Source organism: Mytilus edulis, chromosome 9 (genome assembly GCF_963676685.1).
Source record: "Mytilus edulis chromosome 9, xbMytEdul2.2, whole genome shotgun sequence".
NCBI lineage: Eukaryota > Metazoa > Mollusca > Bivalvia > Mytilida > Mytilidae > Mytilus > Mytilus edulis.
Genome location: NC_092352.1, coordinates 52166740 through 52186181, shown reverse-complemented (window position 1 = coordinate 52186181; position 19442 = coordinate 52166740). Strand labels below are relative to the sequence as shown.

General features: G+C 31.1%; 2 protein-coding genes across 2 annotated transcripts in view; one reads left to right on the top strand and one right to left on the bottom strand.

The window, feature by feature from the left end:
* Positions 1-2141: 2141 nt before the first annotated feature.
* On the bottom strand, positions 2142-13268 carry LOC139488567 (PHD finger-like domain-containing protein 5A). The gene is made up of 4 exons (XM_071274292.1): positions 13159-13268; positions 6429-6452; positions 3439-3605; positions 2142-2310 (listed from the first exon to the last, which is right to left on the bottom strand). The coding sequence occupies exons 1-4, from the start codon at positions 13208-13210 to the stop codon at positions 2221-2223; spliced, it is 333 nt and encodes a 110-aa protein (XP_071130393.1). The 5' UTR covers positions 13211-13268; the 3' UTR covers positions 2142-2220.
* Positions 13269-13417: 149 nt separating this feature from the next.
* LOC139488565 (probable ATP-dependent RNA helicase DDX47) overlaps positions 13418-19442 on the top strand; it is a 29000-nt gene continuing 22975 nt past the window's right edge. Inside the window, exon 1 of the mRNA XM_071274291.1 lies at positions 13418-13587. Coding sequence (XP_071130392.1) covers positions 13507-13587 — 81 coding nt within the window. The 5' untranslated portion in view covers positions 13418-13506. The remainder of the gene's footprint in view (positions 13588-19442) is intronic.

The following is a 19442-nucleotide window of genomic DNA, read 5'->3' as shown; positions in this document are numbered from 1 at the left end:
TGGTCATAAACCTTGTGTCAAAATTTCATAGATTTCTATTAACTTAAACTAAAGTTATAGTGCGAAAACCAAGAAAATGCTTATTTGGGCCCTTTTTGGCCCCTAATTCCTAAAATGTTAGGACCAAAACTCCCAAAATCAATACCAACCTTCCTTTTGTGGTCATAAACCTTGTGTTAAAATTTCATAGATTTCCATTCACTTTTACTAAAGTTAGAGTGCGAAAACTAAAAGTATTCGGACGCCGGACGACGACGACGACGACGACGACGCCGACGCCAACGTGATAGCAATATACGACGAAAATTTTTTCAAAATTTGCGGTCGTATAAAAACAAGAATACAAAATTGGCACAATAACACACTGGTGGGATGTATAAATACTGAGCCACACCAAATGTTTATGACCACAAGATTGCACACACTGAAATGTCTTGCCTTCTTTACTAATCATTGATACTTTGTTGATAATCCTAAATATAAAGCTTTACTACAACTATCACATACACTTAACATGATTCAAGAAAATGAGGTCAAGGTCATATAAACCAAACACAAAGAAAAACATGTACACCTTACAATCATTCAATACACTAAATACAGTGGACCTATAATTGCTTATATTTTTTTAGAAACAGACTTAACCAAGAAAACTAAACATTGACCAATGAACCATGAAAATGAGGTCATGTTCAGATGAACCATGCCAGGCAGACATGTACAGGTTACAATTCTTCTATACAACACATATAGTTGACCTATTGCTTATAGTTTAAGAAAAGCAGACCAAAACACAAAAACTTAACACTGAGCAATGAACGGTGAAAATGAGGTCAAATAAAACCTGCGAGACTGACATGTACATTATAAAATATTTCCATACACAAAATATAGTTGAACTTTTGTACATAGTATTAGAAAAAAGACCAAAACTCATAAACTTAACTTTGACCACTGAACCATGAAAATGAAGTCAAGGTCAGATGACACGTGCCAGTTGGACATGAACACCGAATATACTATAGACCTATTGCTTATAGTATCTGAGATATGAAATGAGATCGAGGTAAAATGAAAACTGTCTGACAGACATTCACCTTGCAAGGTAAACACATACCAAATATAGTTATCCTATTACTTATAATACATGTAATGAGAGAGAAATTAACATTACAAAAAATCTAAACTTTTTTCAAGTAGTCACTGAACCATGAAAACAAGGTCAAGGACAATGGACATGTGACTGGTGGAAACTTTGTAACATGATCTATATACAAAGTATTAAGCATCCAGGTCTTCCACCTTCTAAAATATTAAGCTTTTTAGAAGTAAGCTAGAGCAGCGGTAGCCACCACCACCAGATCACACAGGCTCGACAAAAAATGCACAGTAAAGCTTAACAAAAATGTACAAGGACATGAAGGACAAATAAATTGAACACATTAACATATAATTAAGATGATTACACCTATAATCTATATTTAGAGACCACCATCATGATCATGTTTCATTTGTGAAGTTGATATGGAAACATCAACATGGTTGGTATCTCCCAATGAATAATTTTAGAAAAGGGATGAAACATTCTTTTACATAACCCTGGTTTTGTCAACTTTCTGCTTAGACATGGGTGACGTTTTATGAAGTCTGAATTGCAGCTGCAAGCTCTTGATAATCGAATGAGTTGGGATATGTATATCCCATATGCAGGTAAAGTTGGTATATTGCTGCTAAAGTTAGGGAAATTTATAATTTAAAATTAAAATTGTCTTGTTTGCCAAGGGCAGTGCAAGACTGATAATATCAAATGTCAAATGGGAGTTTGATTGCAAGCTCATGTATCATGTGTATATCAAAGTTCTAATGGGGTTGTAGATGCAAGATTGTAAAAATGAATAAAATTTTGCTAGTATTTTTTCAGTTCATAAAATTTTGCAATTGTTCTAAACTAAATTTGTGCTAAACAAAGTTGACATTTTTCTATCTAGGCTCTTATAGTTATTCATTTGTTGCCTTTAAAACTTTTTGCAATGAGTGTACTTAATGAGTGTACTTAATGAGTGCTTTTCTAGAAACATGTCTTTATGTGCATATATATATATATCAAAATCATATCTCCATTAAAAATTAGAAAAAAAATATTTTTCAGTTTTTATCATTTTACTAATAAAATCATGAATATGTACAGAATGATGAAGTAGTTCATAATGTTTCTCTCTTCTATCGTTTTTTGAATCCATATTTCTTTCTTTCATAAAACAAGTCTGTCTTGGCACTTCCTAAATTGACAATCTTAGGACATCCATCTCTCTGAAAAATAAAATAGCTAATTTTATCAATTGGTTACAAAGAAATTGTAAATTTTCAAATTAATTGGATATGAGGACACACACTCAGACCAAAACACAATTAAGAAGTAGGGGAACATGGAAATTGTATTGAAAGATAGCTTTATATCTCTATTATTAGCTGACCATCTAATTAATTATTAAGTCAATTTATAAAATGTTTATGACTAATTTCATTTTTTAACCTACTAACATGACTAAAGATCTTAAAATTTACAAAATTTAAATGAATAGACCACTTTCGAGTTCATCCGTCACTGGAAAAAACTTGTCAATTATGCACGCCTTTATGACGTCATTTACCAGATTGAGGGGGTCGCCTGTATCCCTGCACTATTAACGTTCATCAATCGTCTTAATGATCGTTATTGTGCAGGATAAACTAGAAATAATGGTTGTTCTGTAGGTACTTAATGACAATTCCCTAATGACAGCAGTGCTGATTGTCAATTTTGAGAATTCAATTTGCCGAATAATTTGTACAATATAGAATTATAGTTTTCCAACCACTTAACCCCTAAACGCACAAATGGTGTTCACTAAAACCAGAGTTTTTGATGGAAATGCATCAAACTCGAAAGTTGTCTATTGGTTGAAATGTTTTTTTTAATTTTTTGCAATGTGGATAAGCCAACCAAACATTTCTGACATTCAGGAAAAAAATTATTGAAACTTAATGCTTTTTTTAGTCCCACCTACTCTACCAAATTCATTATCTTTGAAATATAAAGGATCATATTTGTAGTAGCTTTGACTATTTTATCATGTTTAATCATTAACAGACATGATAACACACTATATATCTGTTGTGACCGATATTAAAAATGAAAATCTCAAAATAATCAAATGTGTTTTTGTTTACTCAATAGCCTGTGTTGCTCACCTGATTCTACTTTGGTTTTAATGTAAGAATAGATTAAATCATAACAGATACCCTAATAATGATTGAGGCCAAATTGAGTTAAAATTGGCCCCCTAAACATGCTAAATATTTATCAAAAGCAGAAGACTTTTGTAAACTTTGAAGGGCAAAAATGTGCACAGGTAGATCAGCTGTAAAATGTTAACAGTATTTAATTCCACTACTCACATCTTTTTCCATAATGGTACATTCTTTGCAGTAATAAGCATCAGAAACTCCAGGGCCTCCACATATTACACATCTTCCCTGGTATGAGCCATAATTGCACTCATCACAAATCCTCACCAGTGTACATGGTCTGACATAGGAGTCACATATAACACACTTGCCATCACCTGAGAATAATAAGAAATCACATATCATACATTTTCCTTCACCTTGTACATGAAATGTAAAATATGCCTGTCCCAAGTCAGGAGCCTGTAATTCAGTGGTTGTCGTTTGTTTATGTGTAACATATTTGTTTTTTGTTCATTTTTTTTTTTTACATAAATAAGGCCGTTAGTTTTCTCGTTTGAATTGTTTTACATTGTCTTATCGGGGCCTTTTATAGCTGACTATGCGGTATGGGCTTTGCTCATTGTTGAAGGCCGTACAGTGACCTATAGTTGTTAATGTCTGTGTCATTTTGGTCATTTGTGGATAGTTGTCTCATTGGCAATCATACCACATCTTCTTTTTGAAATATAATTCATTATCAAGATGGTCCATAGAACTTCAGAGAAAAACTCTGAGGATATCAATACATGTTTTAAAATCATTTTAAATCAAACCATTTAAATAACATGGACAAAATTAGGTCAAAGTAATGAATTTATGTGCAGTATGCGGAAGGTATTTGAAAGATTGTGCATTAATTTTATAAAGGAGATTTAGTATAAGTTGTATATTATTGCCGTAACCGGTTTGGCGGTCAGTATAAAAGTAAATTGCATGGGTTTTTAGTTATCAAGGACTGGGTAGTGACCACATACGTGCACGTCATAAATATATATATAGGTAGAATATTTTTTTGTTTTTTTTTGTATACAAAATATTTGTATTCAAGTTTTATATAGAACAGTACATGTATTTAAATGTGTTCTATTTATTTTGTAGATTATTTTGTTGCAGAAAATATTGTCCAAGATTCTGACATCTTGTGTTTTGATGGACTTTATTATTTTAGTTTGATGGACTAAACATGCAGATCAGATACATATTGTATATAAGAAATAAAATTTGAGGTGGTCACTGCCCCATTTAGTATCCAAACTTGTGTTTATTTTATTGTTTTTAGAAAGTAAAGGCTAATGTTGAAGTGTAAATAATTGGATGTGCTCAGCTATTAACACATATGTTCAAAATAGATGGAGCATTTTAGCACATAAATACTTTATGTTTGGTTAAACAACGTGCATTAAAACATAACATGCATAAGGCAATATCTAATACTTGGGAAATAAGATTTCAATTTATATTCTGGGACACTATTTTTTGCATTTACCATTTTGTGGTAATTTATTTTGGTGATTTCTTATTCCGTCTATATTCTATTAATAGAAAAGATCCAAGTTAACTGTTTGACATATATAATTTATATATTCACAACAATTGTTTTTCTTTCAATTCTTTGCAACAAAAGTTTTTCGTTTGTTTTTTACCAATAAAATTCATAAAATTTTGATAAAATGGCATTTAAGTCTTTGTAACTGATAAAACGCCTCAATCATTTTTTCAATTGAAGAATAAAATTGAGAATGGAAATGGGGAATGTGCCAAAGAGACAACAATCCGACCATAGAAAAAAACAACAGCAGAAGGTCACCAACCGGTCTTCAATGTAGCGAGAAATTCCCGCACCCGGAGGCGTCCTTCAGCTGGCCCCTAAACAAATATATACTAGTTCAGTGATAATGAACACCATACTAATTATATATTGTCTTAAGTATAGTCTCTATCTGAAAAATGAAAATACATGTTTTTTGATTTAAACACTGTATATGTACCTACAGAGGGAAATCAGAGTGATGGAAATCACTCATGGAAAGATTAGAAGAGTAGTTTGAATAATTTCATATTAAGGTATGGTGGGGGGGGGGGGGAGGGGGGAAATGAACATTAATAAAGCACTTTTGCTGAAAATTGCATTAACAGCAGGTCGTTAGAAGGAAAAGTGCTTTTCCATTATGAGGATAAAATGAGCTCAAATTAAATAATATGGGTCTCTTAATTTGCACAATTTTATTTAAACTGCAGTTTATATCTTATCCAAATAATGTTGCCTGTTCTGAACATGTTGCAATTTTTAAAACAAAAAATTGCAAATAAAAAATTCTTCTACTAACTGACTAAGGAAATGTTACCAACTATCCTTGTAGACATAAAATCTAGACCAACAGCTAAGAACGTTAAAATGTCAACAAAAATAATCAAAAAATGTTGTTTTGTGGCATTTTGCAAGTTGAAACATATAGGTTATATGACATTGAAGATTAATAAAAGTTGTAGAGTGTCTCAATTTTTTAAGTATTTTTCAACACAGGGCATTGAAAATGTATTTTTTCAACTTAAACAAACTAAAAAACTTATTTTATTGAAATGTGGATTCTTTCTTGGTTGCAAAAATATATATTCACTTCTAATAAACATTAAAATGACTAAAATAGACAATATTATTGATGGGGAATAACCTACTAAACAATGGTTTGTTATAATTAAAAGTTTTAAAATTTTAAAACTGTTTCAAGCCAAATCATACTAGTATTATATCAAATGAATACTTAATTACCCAATCAAAATGTTTTTGAAAAAAGCCTGCACATCAACACACCTTAATGTCAGTTAATGACATACATTCTTAAAGACCTGATCCAAAAATATACCCATTTTTTTCAGTTTATATGTGTATTATGTGCACATACATGAGAACTATAGGGAACTATATTTCAGTGTGAATACATTTAGTAATTTAGTAATAGTAGCTAATCTGTATGTTGTTAGGGAGGCCAGTGCCTAAGTTAAGATTTAGAACAAGTTCTAATCTTTCCAAAAACAGAAAAGTATGGTAAAATTTTATCTAATCTGACTTAAAAACTACAAAATGTAGATTAAGAAATCGTATCAGCAAAATAATTTTCTTCTACACAAAAATTAAAGTACAAAATTAAATAACTTACATTTTTCACACAATCTACCAATGGCTGTAATAGAAAATGAAATAAACCATATATTATATATACATGTAAACATAAGTAATCATTTTAACAACTTCAATGTACATAGTACATATTTACCATAATTTGAAAAAGAAATTACAAAATGTATCATGCGAATCATTGATAGAGGGCTGTGTGTACTTCATGTACATTTGATAAAATTAATAACAAAACTAAGCATTAGTGACCATAATTTAAATATAGAAAAAAGCAGACATTCTAATATTACTACAAAGCAGAGATTATGTCTTAAATATAAAACATTAGAAAATGAAAAACATTTTATATTAGATTGTAAATTAAATATGGAACTAAGAAACAACTTTTTTATCAATTTTGATTTTAATTTTTCTGTTCAAGATTTATCTGATGAAGAAAAGTTGATTTTTATACTCAATCCATCAACACCATCACAAGTAAATAAATTGGGGTCCTACATCTGAGGGTCATAAGAACTGAGGACAGGGGACACTGGTATATTTACTGTAAATGAATGATTGTGTACATGTTACAGTGAATTTGTATAATCAGGGATTATGTAGAATCCCTGATTTTTAAGGGAATATGTAGAATCACTGAAATCACTAGTAATTATATAAAATTATGTAATATTAAATGGATATTCATGTTCTATTTGTAAATCCAAAGAGCTTGTTATTTGTGGCAAAGAAGATAATGGAACATCTGTTTTGTGGTTTAGTTTAGTTTTTTTTTTTAGTTTAGATTTGAGGTTGCTTATTTCCTTTTTTCGGGATACCTTAAGATATTGTGATAGAAACAGATGTGAAGCATATTATTTTAATATATTGTGTTTAACATTTTAAAATATTGTGCCTAACATTTTTAATCAAAGAGCAGATTGCTCTGAGGGATACGATTGCCATTGTTTTCATTGACACATGTAGCTGGATAATATTATTTTCAAAACTAATTCAACTGCACATGTAAAATGTAATTTACGTAATCTGAATAGTTATATAATAGCCAATCCCTGTTAAAAGTGTATGAACAATGTACTTAGGTCTATTGTGTTTTATTTTTGTACTATCAATTTCAAGTTTACTTTCCACATCAGTCACTGAGACTCAGAGAGAGAAGTATTTCACTTCGTATCTTACCACCTATTTTCCTACGTTAATTCTAGGAGGAACCCCATTCCTAACTCTTTAAATATTTAATTTCCTTTGGGTCAGTGATCATGACTCCTTTCCGTACACATTCCTCAGTTTAAATTGCGATCGTTTTTAATATAATACGACGTTTATCGGCAGAACGAGTTAATTTTTCTCAACGTAATGTCAGAATTCCACGGAAGTACTTTCCGGAAGGGAGACAACTCGAAACATTAATATGGAAGACTCCATTTTGCCTGAAGGGGTGTTGAAAATAAACCTTAACGATGAGGACATTTATCTTAATTTAAATAATGCATATGATTTAAAATTATGCAACAACAATAACCCTCAATAGCAGACATACATAGAAAGGATCCGATGAGTTATAAATTAATCAATCGAGTGGGGAATCCAGAGCAACCATTTAACCTAGTACCCCTTGAAGTCAAGAAAACTATATGCATGCGCATAATTACCTAAACAAACCCTGTAGTAAGAACGTATATTAAACCTAAATGGTTCTCTATTTTTTATAGAAGTACAATATCAAATATCAGTTTAATAACGGTGACTTATAAGTAAAACTCCACTTCAGTTGTTATATGACAGAAATAGATTTATCGGAATTCAGAGAACTCTCGCATTTTTATCAAAACTGGGGTAGTCCCTCTGACGTGTTTCTAAATTTATAAAAGCACTAAATATAAATACTGTTTGATTCTGATTTTCCGTGTTGTTAAAAACACGCATATAAGTCAAGGGAAATATCAAACATGATGATTATGAAAAGAAAATTATAGGAAAGTTGTTTAAGTTCAATCCCTTTGTTTGTTTTTACCTTTTAAACCAAGACAATCATAAGAATCTGAGATGGTCCTTAATGTTTAGAATAAAACAATTGACGTGAGGGCATTGTCCTGAGCCACTGGTATAAGTCTACAGATTGCTTGAAAGCAATCGTATCCCAAAAATGGGGTTATCATTTTAATATATATTGTGCTTAACATGCTTAACATTTTACAATTTTATGTTTATAATGATGTTTTAATATGATTTTGTAGAATAAATTATTTGACTTTTATTCGTATAATCAGTGATTATGTAGAACCCCTGATTATTCAGGGATTATGTAGAATCACTAAAATCATTAGTGATTATACAGATTCCCTGAAAATTACCAGTGATTTCACATAATCACTGATAATTTTAATTAGTATTCTACAAATTCCCTAATATGATTTCAGTGATTATCAATAATTAAAAGCTCCAAAGATGATGAAACAAATTAACATAGACATATTATCATTTTTTTCTTATTCCTTGAAAGTTTAAGTAAACATGCAGTTTTCATTCCTGATATACTATTTGATTCTTAAGTGATGAGTTTTTTCCTTTATATTTTATCCAAGTGTTGAACCTCATTATGCTACTAACAAATAAGCTCGGCACAGGCACAGGTGTTGCTTGGGTTGAAGAAAACGTATGCTCAAAAGTTAATGCAAATTGCAGAGGAAAAACAACATATATCTCAAACCAATTCCACAGTTTATCATTTCAATATTTTTGTGTCTTTCATATTAATAATAATATATTATGCCTAACGTTATACATTATTAAGGGTATTAGTCTGATATGAGCCAGTCCATGAGAAAAGGTACACAAACGAAAATTTTATGAAATTCTAAAAAGTGTGCATAATTATTGGTAGTAGACTTGTGATTTATAAAACACATTTACTTTTCCTCATATCCTTAAGCTGTGAGCTACACGCACCTGCAAGTGTTGAGACCCCCCTTTAATTTTATCAATATTTTTAATGACTTATTTCATATATTTCAATCATTTTCAAAGTACAGTTTAAATGGCTTGATTTGCCAATTGATAATATTAACCCCGGTAGCAGTTGGGATAAGGCTCTCGCTAACGATGCAGATAGCAATGCAATCAGACCGGGTAACAGTACAAGTCCCGTGCAACGACGGTTGATTTATATAATATTAAATAGCTTAACTTAACTTAACTTCGGTTGATTTATATAATATTAAATAACTTAACTTAACTTAACTTCGGTTGATTTATATAATATTAAATAACTTAACTTAACTTAAATTTCAATTTCTAAAACACAAGAGGTCATAGTTTTTGTATTTTTCCTCATGTTTTAATATTGTCTGACTTTCCTTAAACCGGTAAAACTGAAGAAAATTATTGACTTTTGTCTCTCGTGTCGTAAAATTTTAAGTTTCTGGTCGGTATAGCATAAGTCCGGGGAACAAATGATTTTACACTTGCTCAAATACCAAAACATTCAGATATTTCTACGTCTTTTGCTGTTTTAATTGACAAATTCGGGATAGAATTGACAATCTTATGAATGTTTACATTAATGTAATATATATATATATTAAATAATATAAAAACATACAGGAACAAATTTACTGTCAAATTTTAGAAAGACACCTTATTATTACTAAACAAACAACCCAATAATTAACAAAAATAAAAAATTTAAAAAGTTGGATAAATGGGAAGACACCGTTATATATTTTAGTATCATTTCAGTTATTCTGTATAATCCCTGACGTTTTTTCTAGTGATTATACATAATCCCTGATTATACAAATTCACTGTAACATATATATATTCATCCTATATTGACTTTTAAAATTCAAGAGTCTATATTAAATTGAGGGTAAATTTTATGGCCTTCCAAATACCGTTTCGATCCCTAACATCACTGAAGAGACATTTATTGTCGAAATCTGGATCTGGTGTACTAAAAAAATACTGACACCTTATGTTTGTGGCTTAACATCTTGGCCACAGGTTAACTGTTTCCTGTTTAGCATGTTTAGCATGGTTTAGTATTAAATTTATAGTTAGATCCATTTTGTTACATCTTGCATGTCTTGTGATCAATTTTATTCGGCAATCGCCAATGGCAGTCAGCAGGGTTAAAGAACATCAGTTGTTCGACCTGTTAGTCAAATGCGTTGTGTTTAAATATACTTTTTCACTTTTTTGGTCTTTTGGAAAATGTTGTTTGTGCTGTATTTAGACCCTTCTACAACATCCATGACATTGTACTACGAAATTTGTTTTACATGCACACGTATAAAAATTGCGGTTTTAATAAAACACAATCATAGGTTTGAACGTAGTTTTCAATTTACATGATTTAGACTTGTTTATATATACATATATATATATATATATATATGTGAATTATATTTATATTGTTTACTTATTTAGTAGGTCACAAACTTAATGTTTAAAGTTTATAAGGCAACAAAAAAATATTTGAATAAAATATTTGAATATTTGATAAACATTATGGTGCCATTATAGGGACAGGAACAGTTATCCAGACTGAGAGCAACCAGTTTCTTCATGTACATGATGTATGTTGTGTTTTGTCTGTACATGCTGACCTGTTGGGTCTTTACATTTTTAACCATGGCGTTGTCGGGTTAATTTTGACAAAATAGTTTGAAATAATGTCCCTCTGGAATCTTTCACTTCTCTTTTCTCATGTTTACTGGTTGTTTTAAATAATAGGCAGTCTCAATAGGGGGTTCTGATCCCGGATCCCGCTTATTGTTTTGTCAGATTCTCTTATCCCGCTTAGACTATGCATGTCAGCAATTCTTTTTTTTTCGTAATTTCCTGTTTTTTCACGGCAACATAATTTAACTTTAACGCAACATGGTTACAAAAAAAATCCAGTGTCAAGCTTAGAACCCTATGAGACCCACATGATAGGCATGTTTTGTTTTTTTGTTTTAATTTAAATGTCATAGTTTTATTGTGAAAGTCTATGGATTGTTCCAGTGAAATTTGAACCCTCACATCTTGGGATCTTAAGACAGCGCTCTAACAGATAGAGCCAAAGTTTTTTTTAAAAATAGAACTACGATTGGATATCTTAATCTTATTCTGTGGGTCTCATTGGGGTCTAGAGTGACGTGGGATTGCCGATTTTATGTAAGCGTGACACATGAAAGTCAAATTATTGTCGGGAAAACGGGAAATGAGGTCTAGCGGGACACAGGAAATGACAAAAAAAATAAAATTGCTTATGTACATTGTGTAAGCGGGATACAGGAATCTGACAAAACAGTAAGCGGGATACGGGATCGGAACCCCCCAATGAGACCCCCTATTCTACTTCTACTTCAAGTTCTACCAATACGCAGCCACCATCAATAAGGCCTAAATTAATAAATTGTTTGTTTCCCCAAGCCAGGTGTGGGTAGGCATGTAGGTAGGTAGGGAAATATTTTTATTTTTTCCAAAAAGCTGTAACAATAACTGTCAATCCGGTAGTCCAAATAATTATGACGTCTTGAAAGGCTATTATAATTTTTTTCTTTGACGCCTTACTTCGACGTCATAACGCCAAACTCATATATTCAGTTGGACTTTGATAGGGAATTTACTGCTTTATAAAAACGTTTAGCTGATTTCTCCTCAAGATGCTTCATTTAAGGTGTACAAAATATATTTTTGAACCAAACTCGGTACATTTTGACCAACCTGAATTTCCGGATAATGTAAAACAATGGTTCCGGAAATTCGGGTTTTACCGAGTTTGGTGTAAAAATTATTTTATAATCTCCTAAAAAGAAATCCGACAAACGTTTTAAAAAATGCAGTCGACATGTTCCCGCCTCGGATGGAATTGTTACTTATATTATTATTTCTGTAGGGATTAATTGGAAATATTTTCGTAAAACAAACACATAAAAGGTAAGAATTTTTATATATGCATTTTGTTTTAGCCTTCTTTGAAAATTTGATGGCTAAATTGGGTCTCAAAGTTGAGAGCAAAATATGCTCTCAAAGTCCAACCGAAAATGGCGGCTTCAGCATTATGACGTCGAAGTAAGGCGTCAAAGAAAAAAATTATAATAGCCTTTCAAGACGTCATAATTATTTGGACTATCAATCCGGCAAACATGAAAAATTGGAAATGAATAAAATAATATTTGACTTAGCTGTGACAATAAAATTTTATGAGTAGCACCGTTTTTTCAGGGTCTGTCGGGATTGGGGAAACAAACAATATTTTATTTTAGGCCTAAGTTGATTGTTTTGCCACTTTTGGATGCGCATTTAAAATTTTGACAAGAAATAAGTATTAATTGATAAGAATTTGTGCTATACATCATATAGAAAGTGATTCTGTATTCTGTAGGTGTCGCTGTTGACACTGGATTGTCTCCCTTGTAATTATTTAAATCTCGCGTGTATTTATATTTCACTCTGGTAAACAACTCACTTGTACTTTAAAATACATACTATTAGGTGGCAACTGTGCTTAACATATTTTTCCAAAAATTAAAAAATATATCTACATTTGGGGGGGGGGGGGGGGGGGGGGGCTAGGATGAAAATTTTTGTCCTGCTTTTTTTTTTAGTTGTAATCCCTGTCCTGTCTTTTATTTTGAGTGGTTTGCATATCACCCCAGTTGCCGAATTGACTATTTTCATCAGTTCATCCTCATTCAGGATAATACTGCATTACAAACGATAATCCCCATCCCCAACCTGAATAACAAGCAGGTAATACTGACCAACCCCTGGCTGTTTTCTACAGAAAATCAAATCTGGGTGATGTTTTGCCATCGTCTAGAAACGTTCTACAGTTTTGCAAATTTTAAGCAAAAACGAATTTTTATATAATGCAGTCTATGCAGTGTCAATATAACAGTTAAACCAATAAATCTCTGTTTTATATTTTTTCTAATATATGTTATAAATTATGATTATAATTACATTATTTTAAAAGAGAAAATAAATGTAAATGATTTAAGTTCGTTTTGAAAGAATATTATTTAAATATGAAATTCTTCTAGGTGATCGAAACGTTTAAAAGACCGAAAATTAAACATTAAGATAATAGCTCTATAATTACATTGAAAATGGCATCCGAAGCAATTTGTGAAAACAACGTGGTTCCAGAAAATGATACAGAAGAAGAAGAAATAACATTTAAATCACTGGTAAATGGCCAAAAAATATCGAAATCATTATACACACATCAGGTTAAAACGTTCCTTGTTCTTTTCTTCTCCTTTTTCATGTTTGTTCTTTAGTCTTAACTAACTTAAGTGAGTGTTTACTTGACACTAATATAAGGCAGGCATTACATGCAAATGGGGACGAAGCCTGTATGAATTTTTTTTTGTAACTTAAATATTTGTTAAAAAAAAAGAAACGGAAATACCGTAACATTTCTGATTTTGGTTCTGTTGTTAGGGATTTTAGTTTTGACGTTATTTAAGTTATGACATCATATGCAATGTAAACAAAGAAACGCTATCATCAAGTAACGTTTTTTCATATCAAGGAATTATTGAAAATGAAATTGGTATTGCGTTTCTTCCTATTTTATACTAGACTGATAAATATATATTTTACTCAAAGTTTCATACAAACAGTCAGGGTACTTACTGAAATAAGTGATTTTTAAATCACTTATTTGAGTATCAAATTTGAGGTTTTGTCACAAATTGGGATTTTGTAGTTTTTTCAAAATTTTAAACACATAGGTTTAAATAATATCTTTTAATTAGTAAAATTATAAAAAAATGAACTTTTTGCTTCTTTTAAATAGCAAGGTTCATGACTTTGATGCTATCATTTAGCCGTAAATTCAATTTTAGTTGAAAAAATGCTATAATAATGGCTTTACATAACGAACTGAGACTTTCTTAAAAGATTTTTCCCAGCAGTGGGGGTATTTTTCCTGTGAAGTTCAAGGTTTAATCTTTCAGATTATGTCATAAAATTCTACTGTTCGCAATTAAAAATTTCACTGTTCGGGGGTGTTGAAATTAGTGGGGGTTATTAAAAGAATGATACTTAAAGAAGTGATTTTTGGGAAGGAAATTGAGGTCTGATACTTAAACAAGTGATTTTTATGTCATTATCCAAGATTCAGTACAAGGTCATCACCTGAAATGACCTGGTCATCCTAGACAACACAGATGTTGGTTCTGATAAGTTAAGAAACATAATTAGTCCCTGGATCATTAGTATTCTATATTTAAAGCTATAATAAAATTAAATCACTTCTTCTAGTGATTTATTTGTACGTGTACAAAATGTACTACTTAAATAGATGATTATTAAAGAAAGACAACTCTAACTTCCAACCTTTATGGAAATAATCTTACTTGAATCAGTGATTTAGAAAATCACTTATTTAAGTAAGTCCCATGACTGATAAAGGAAGTATATTGTAGATTCCTGCGCAGATGCAGGAATTCAAAACATGACATATAAAAAAAAATTGAACAATTTTGAGTTCATTCATTCATTAGTACAAAGAAAATTTTGGAAAACTTTTCCTGATTTTTTTTTTTTTTTTTATTGATTTTTCTTCTGTTATTGGGGACTTTGTCCCCATATAATCTCTCTGTATAATAGATCACTCTGGTAATTTTATGTCACTAATGTATAAAACTCTTTAGTACATTTGTATTTATGATGTGGCACTGCAGAGAAAAAAAAAAAAAAAAAAAAATAATTAAATAAATAAAAAAATAAATCAATAAATAAAAAAATAAATCAATAAATAATTAACCCTTATAAAACCTTAACCATCTATTTTGTGAACCTTCCTGTATTTTTAATAAAGACCCCTAACAAATGTTGAATATCTTCTATCATGTCTATGTGATGTTTGTAATTTTCATTTTCTGTTGTTGCTAATAGTACAGTAGATTCCGGTTATTTGCATAGCCTATTTGTCAGACAAAATTATGCAATAAAGCGGAGTATGCTTATACCTGAAATGCCAAATGACAGAGTCAAATAACATCCATAAAACAGATCAGATAAAGGAAATCCCTGAAGAAAGATGAACGTCTGTAATCCATGTATACAATATACTGAATGTTGATTTATTCTAATAAAAATTATATGTCTACTCTAAATAAAGATTACAAACACATTTTGTTTTAGTTTTAGTTTATTTGCATACCTGAGATACGAAAATAAACTGTTCTAAAAATAGATTTGTTTCTATGACCCATTTGTACAATGTAAATTGTTATGCTTTGATTAAAATAAAATTTTAAACAAAACTTCACAGTTTATAATTTATTTAACAATAGATGTGTAATGAATTGCCTTTGATATGCAGTTAGGCACTGAAGTAACATCTTGTTAGTTTTGTATATGCAAGGAGTAATGGGGCCCTGTACGGGTTAATTGCTGGACAGAATAGAATAGAATAGAATAGAATAGAATATTTTTATTTCCCAAATTACAGGGCCCATAAAGGGCATAAAATCAGATACAATTGATTTACATAATTGGTAACAACAACAATAATAGAGGCATATACATATATATTTGGAATATAAGCATTGGTCAGAATCAAGCTTAAAACCACATATATATTGTGAATAAAAGAATAATAAAATTACATTATACATGTATATGTATTTATTCTCAAATTATTTACTTGACTTAGTGTCAGTGTTCATACCTGATCTCCTTAATTCAAAACAGTCACAAATATAACAGCCCAGTTTTTCCATAAGAGTAACATTTTCTTGGGTCAAGAGCCATAAAAATTTAGAAGATTTATTTAAATTTATAAAATTATAACAATTGTTAGAAATGTCTTGAAAAAAATCATCCCTTTGAATATCATAAAGAGGGCATTCTAATAAAAAATGAAGCTCATCTTCAACTTTACCAAGTGAGCAATTAGAACAAAGACGCTCAGATCTTTCTATATATATATATATATGCTTTTTTGAATATCTGTCTGTCTCAATTTTTAAAGAGTGAGCACTTATTCTTAATTTACAAATTGACTGTCTTTTTTTGAAGTCCTGCTATTCTAAATATTTTTCTTTTTTAAAACAATTTTTTTTATAGAAAAATAAGTACCAAGCTTCCCTTTTTCGGAGTTAATTGTTTGATACTTAAGTTTATTCCAAAATGTGAAATAACTTTTACATAGTTTATTTTTAACATACTGACATAAAGAACCAATTGATTGGTCAAAATTTGGTAATTGAATCTCTCTCTGAATATAAAAGTGTTGAAAGTGAGAAAATATAATAATTAAAAGTAAATGCTCTTTTCATAAAATATTAAAAACAAATGATTGATGTTTAAAATTCTTTAACCATATGTAAATGCCCTATAATATTAACATTAATACAGGTCACCCCAAGCCCAATAGAGTTCACATTGGTTTTGATCGATAATTAGCAGGAGTTTTTGTTTTAAGAATTAACCTCAAATGTAATCTATGGACAATTGTTTAAATCCAATCATTTATTCGGCGTTTTGCATTTGCGCCGATTTGCACTTCATTTGCGCCGATTTTTTCTTTCATTTGCGCCGATTTTTTTTTTCATTTGCGCCGATTTTTTTACAGGTAAATACAGGTAAAATACAGGTAAAATACAGGTAAACTACAGAAAATATATAAGAATATGTCAATGAGACAACTCTTTTTTTTTTATTTTTCATTAAAGACCTCTTCCGTTAGCCAGTTGTACACATTTTATGAATTGTCAATCATAACATGTATACAACTGTTGTCCCCTGCTCACCACGGGGAGGTGGAAATAGGATTTCGAGCAGGATAAGTCAATTTAATAGCACTATATTCACATACTTTAAAATGAAGAAGTAAAATCACTCTGTTATCTTAAAATCACGAATTAAAATCCATAAAAACGGAAAACATTAAAATTATAAGTCTGTTCTTGCAGAGTATTTGTAGGCAACACATCTTATGTATTCCTTTCTTGTTATTTCGTCATTTCTGTATTTGCCATCTTTTCTTTGTCTGGCTTGCGTACAGATGCTGGCATGTCTAGAGTTCGCATCTTTACATATGTTACGGCCTGGATTTTCTTGATAACATCCATAAAAACATATATGTTGGGATGGTGAGAATAAAATTGCTCGTTGTAATGAGAATGAAAAGATTCTGGACCGTTATTCGTCCTCTTGCAGTTCTCAACGGGTGCAGCTGCCCAGAATTGAGGTGGATAGCGTGACGTTGTGCATATATATGTACTTAGTACGTAGTCTAAGAAGGTATGGCATTTGTCATCAGAAGGAGCATCGGACATAATGTCAAACGTGAAACAGTCCTCAACTTCATTTGGGGGAAGGAATGGTAACCCGAAAAATTGGGATAACCATTTACCTATCTCAGTGGATTTGTCTTTGTAATCGGTACTCAGCCCAACAGTCTGGATTTTCCTCCACCAACTCTGGGCAAGATGGAAACGGCAGCAATCTATTTTACATTGTGGGAAAGCATGCATAATTGCATTATGCATTGCTTGTTCGAAATCTATATGTATAACATTAGGCACAAAGGAAAGTTGCTTTTGACTGCATAGATCACAAATCATTTTCCACATGATTTCGTAACACTCTTCATCTTTTGATGGCAAGAGGGCATACATAAGAGGAACATAATTGCCATTCTTACAGCCGTGTAACGTATATAATTGGTAAAAGTACTTAGGACAACACTTGAAAGTTCCATCTATAAAAATTGACGACATATCGTTGCAGAGACAAACAAGATTCAGGTGTGAAGAAAAAAGAAGTATACCTTTCTCGCGGTCATTGGCTAGCAGGAACTTTTCCGACATATTTGTCTCAATTACCATGAAACCAGTAGCGGTATGGACGTCATCTCTAGTTTTTGGTAAAACAGGTGTATCTTTACGACGCTCTCTGTAAACAGCTAGTGATGCATTCTTCAAATCTTTAGGTACAAGATGGCTTTCATTCATTCCCTTCAAAAGAAATATTAAATCAATGATAAGTCGATATGAATTATAGTTTTACTGTTTTACAATTTAACGACATTACAAGCAAGTTAGTCAGCTAGTCAACTTCATTTTAATTCAACAGTAAAAAATAGGGTCAAAATACTGAAATGCTTACCTGTAACTCAGTCCTGACTATCTTTGAAGGTCTACTGGATACATCTCCAGACTTTTTCCTAGAACGTACACGCAATTCTCTAGCTTCTGTCTTTCTGTCATCTGCTGCATGATTATGCTCGTTTAGTGTTTTGACAATACTCATACCATCAGAATCCGTGGTGACTCTGGCTTTACATGATTTGATGGTACATCGGTAAGATATGTTACCGTTTTTCAGGACACTGACCTTCCGATATGTATGGCTATCAATAATTAACGAATTTACTCCTCGGCTCGTTTCGGTGTGCAAAATGTCCATCGTGTTACAACGATGTCCAAGAACAATATGAAATAAAACTAACTTAAAACCATAAGTGAACAACGTTTATAACCAGATTTTACCAATATACCTTCAAGGTAAAGTAGATGTAAAAGTATAACTTACCTGTAACTTACCTGTAAATCCAATTAGTAGAAAATATAAAATCGGCGCAAATGTCAATATGAAATCGGCGCAAATGAAAGAATGCAAATTTTCAAAATCGGCGCAAATGTCATACGCCCCATTTATTAACATTCTTTGAATGGTCAATGTTTTTACAACAATTATCTGTTTGACATTTTTATGACCTCAGGGCTTAAAATAGAACATGGGAAACTTTACCTGTGTCATGTGTGTAGACATCGAGGTTTTTAAAAAAATCAAATTCCATAATATAAACACGAAAGAAACTGTTTTAAACTTTATTTAAATAACACAAAAGTAAATATGAAATAATAACGAAAATAAGTATGCATTCAAGAAACATATTCTTACCAAATGACCGTTTCCGGTCAAAAATCTCGTCAGTTAACTAAGCATATCTAGACGGCAATAATTTTCTATGCAATAACCCGAAAGGCCACTTATAGAGCTATGCATATAACCCGACAAT

What these genes read in the sequence shown, in the direction of transcription:
- LOC139488567 (XM_071274292.1), bottom strand. Translation starts at nt 13,210, where the DNA reads ATGGCAAAACATCACCCAGATTTGATTTTCTGTAGAAAACAGCCAGGG. An exon ending in TGGTAGATTGTGTGAAAAAT is followed by an intron (nt 3,606 to 6,428) that starts GTAAGTTATTTA and finishes TATTATTCTCAG; the next exon opens with GTGATGGCAAGTGTGTTATA. An exon ending in GTACCATTATGGAAAAAGAT is followed by an intron (nt 2,311 to 3,438) that starts GTGAGTAGTGGA and finishes TTTATTTTTCAG; the next exon opens with AGAGATGGATGTCCTAAGAT.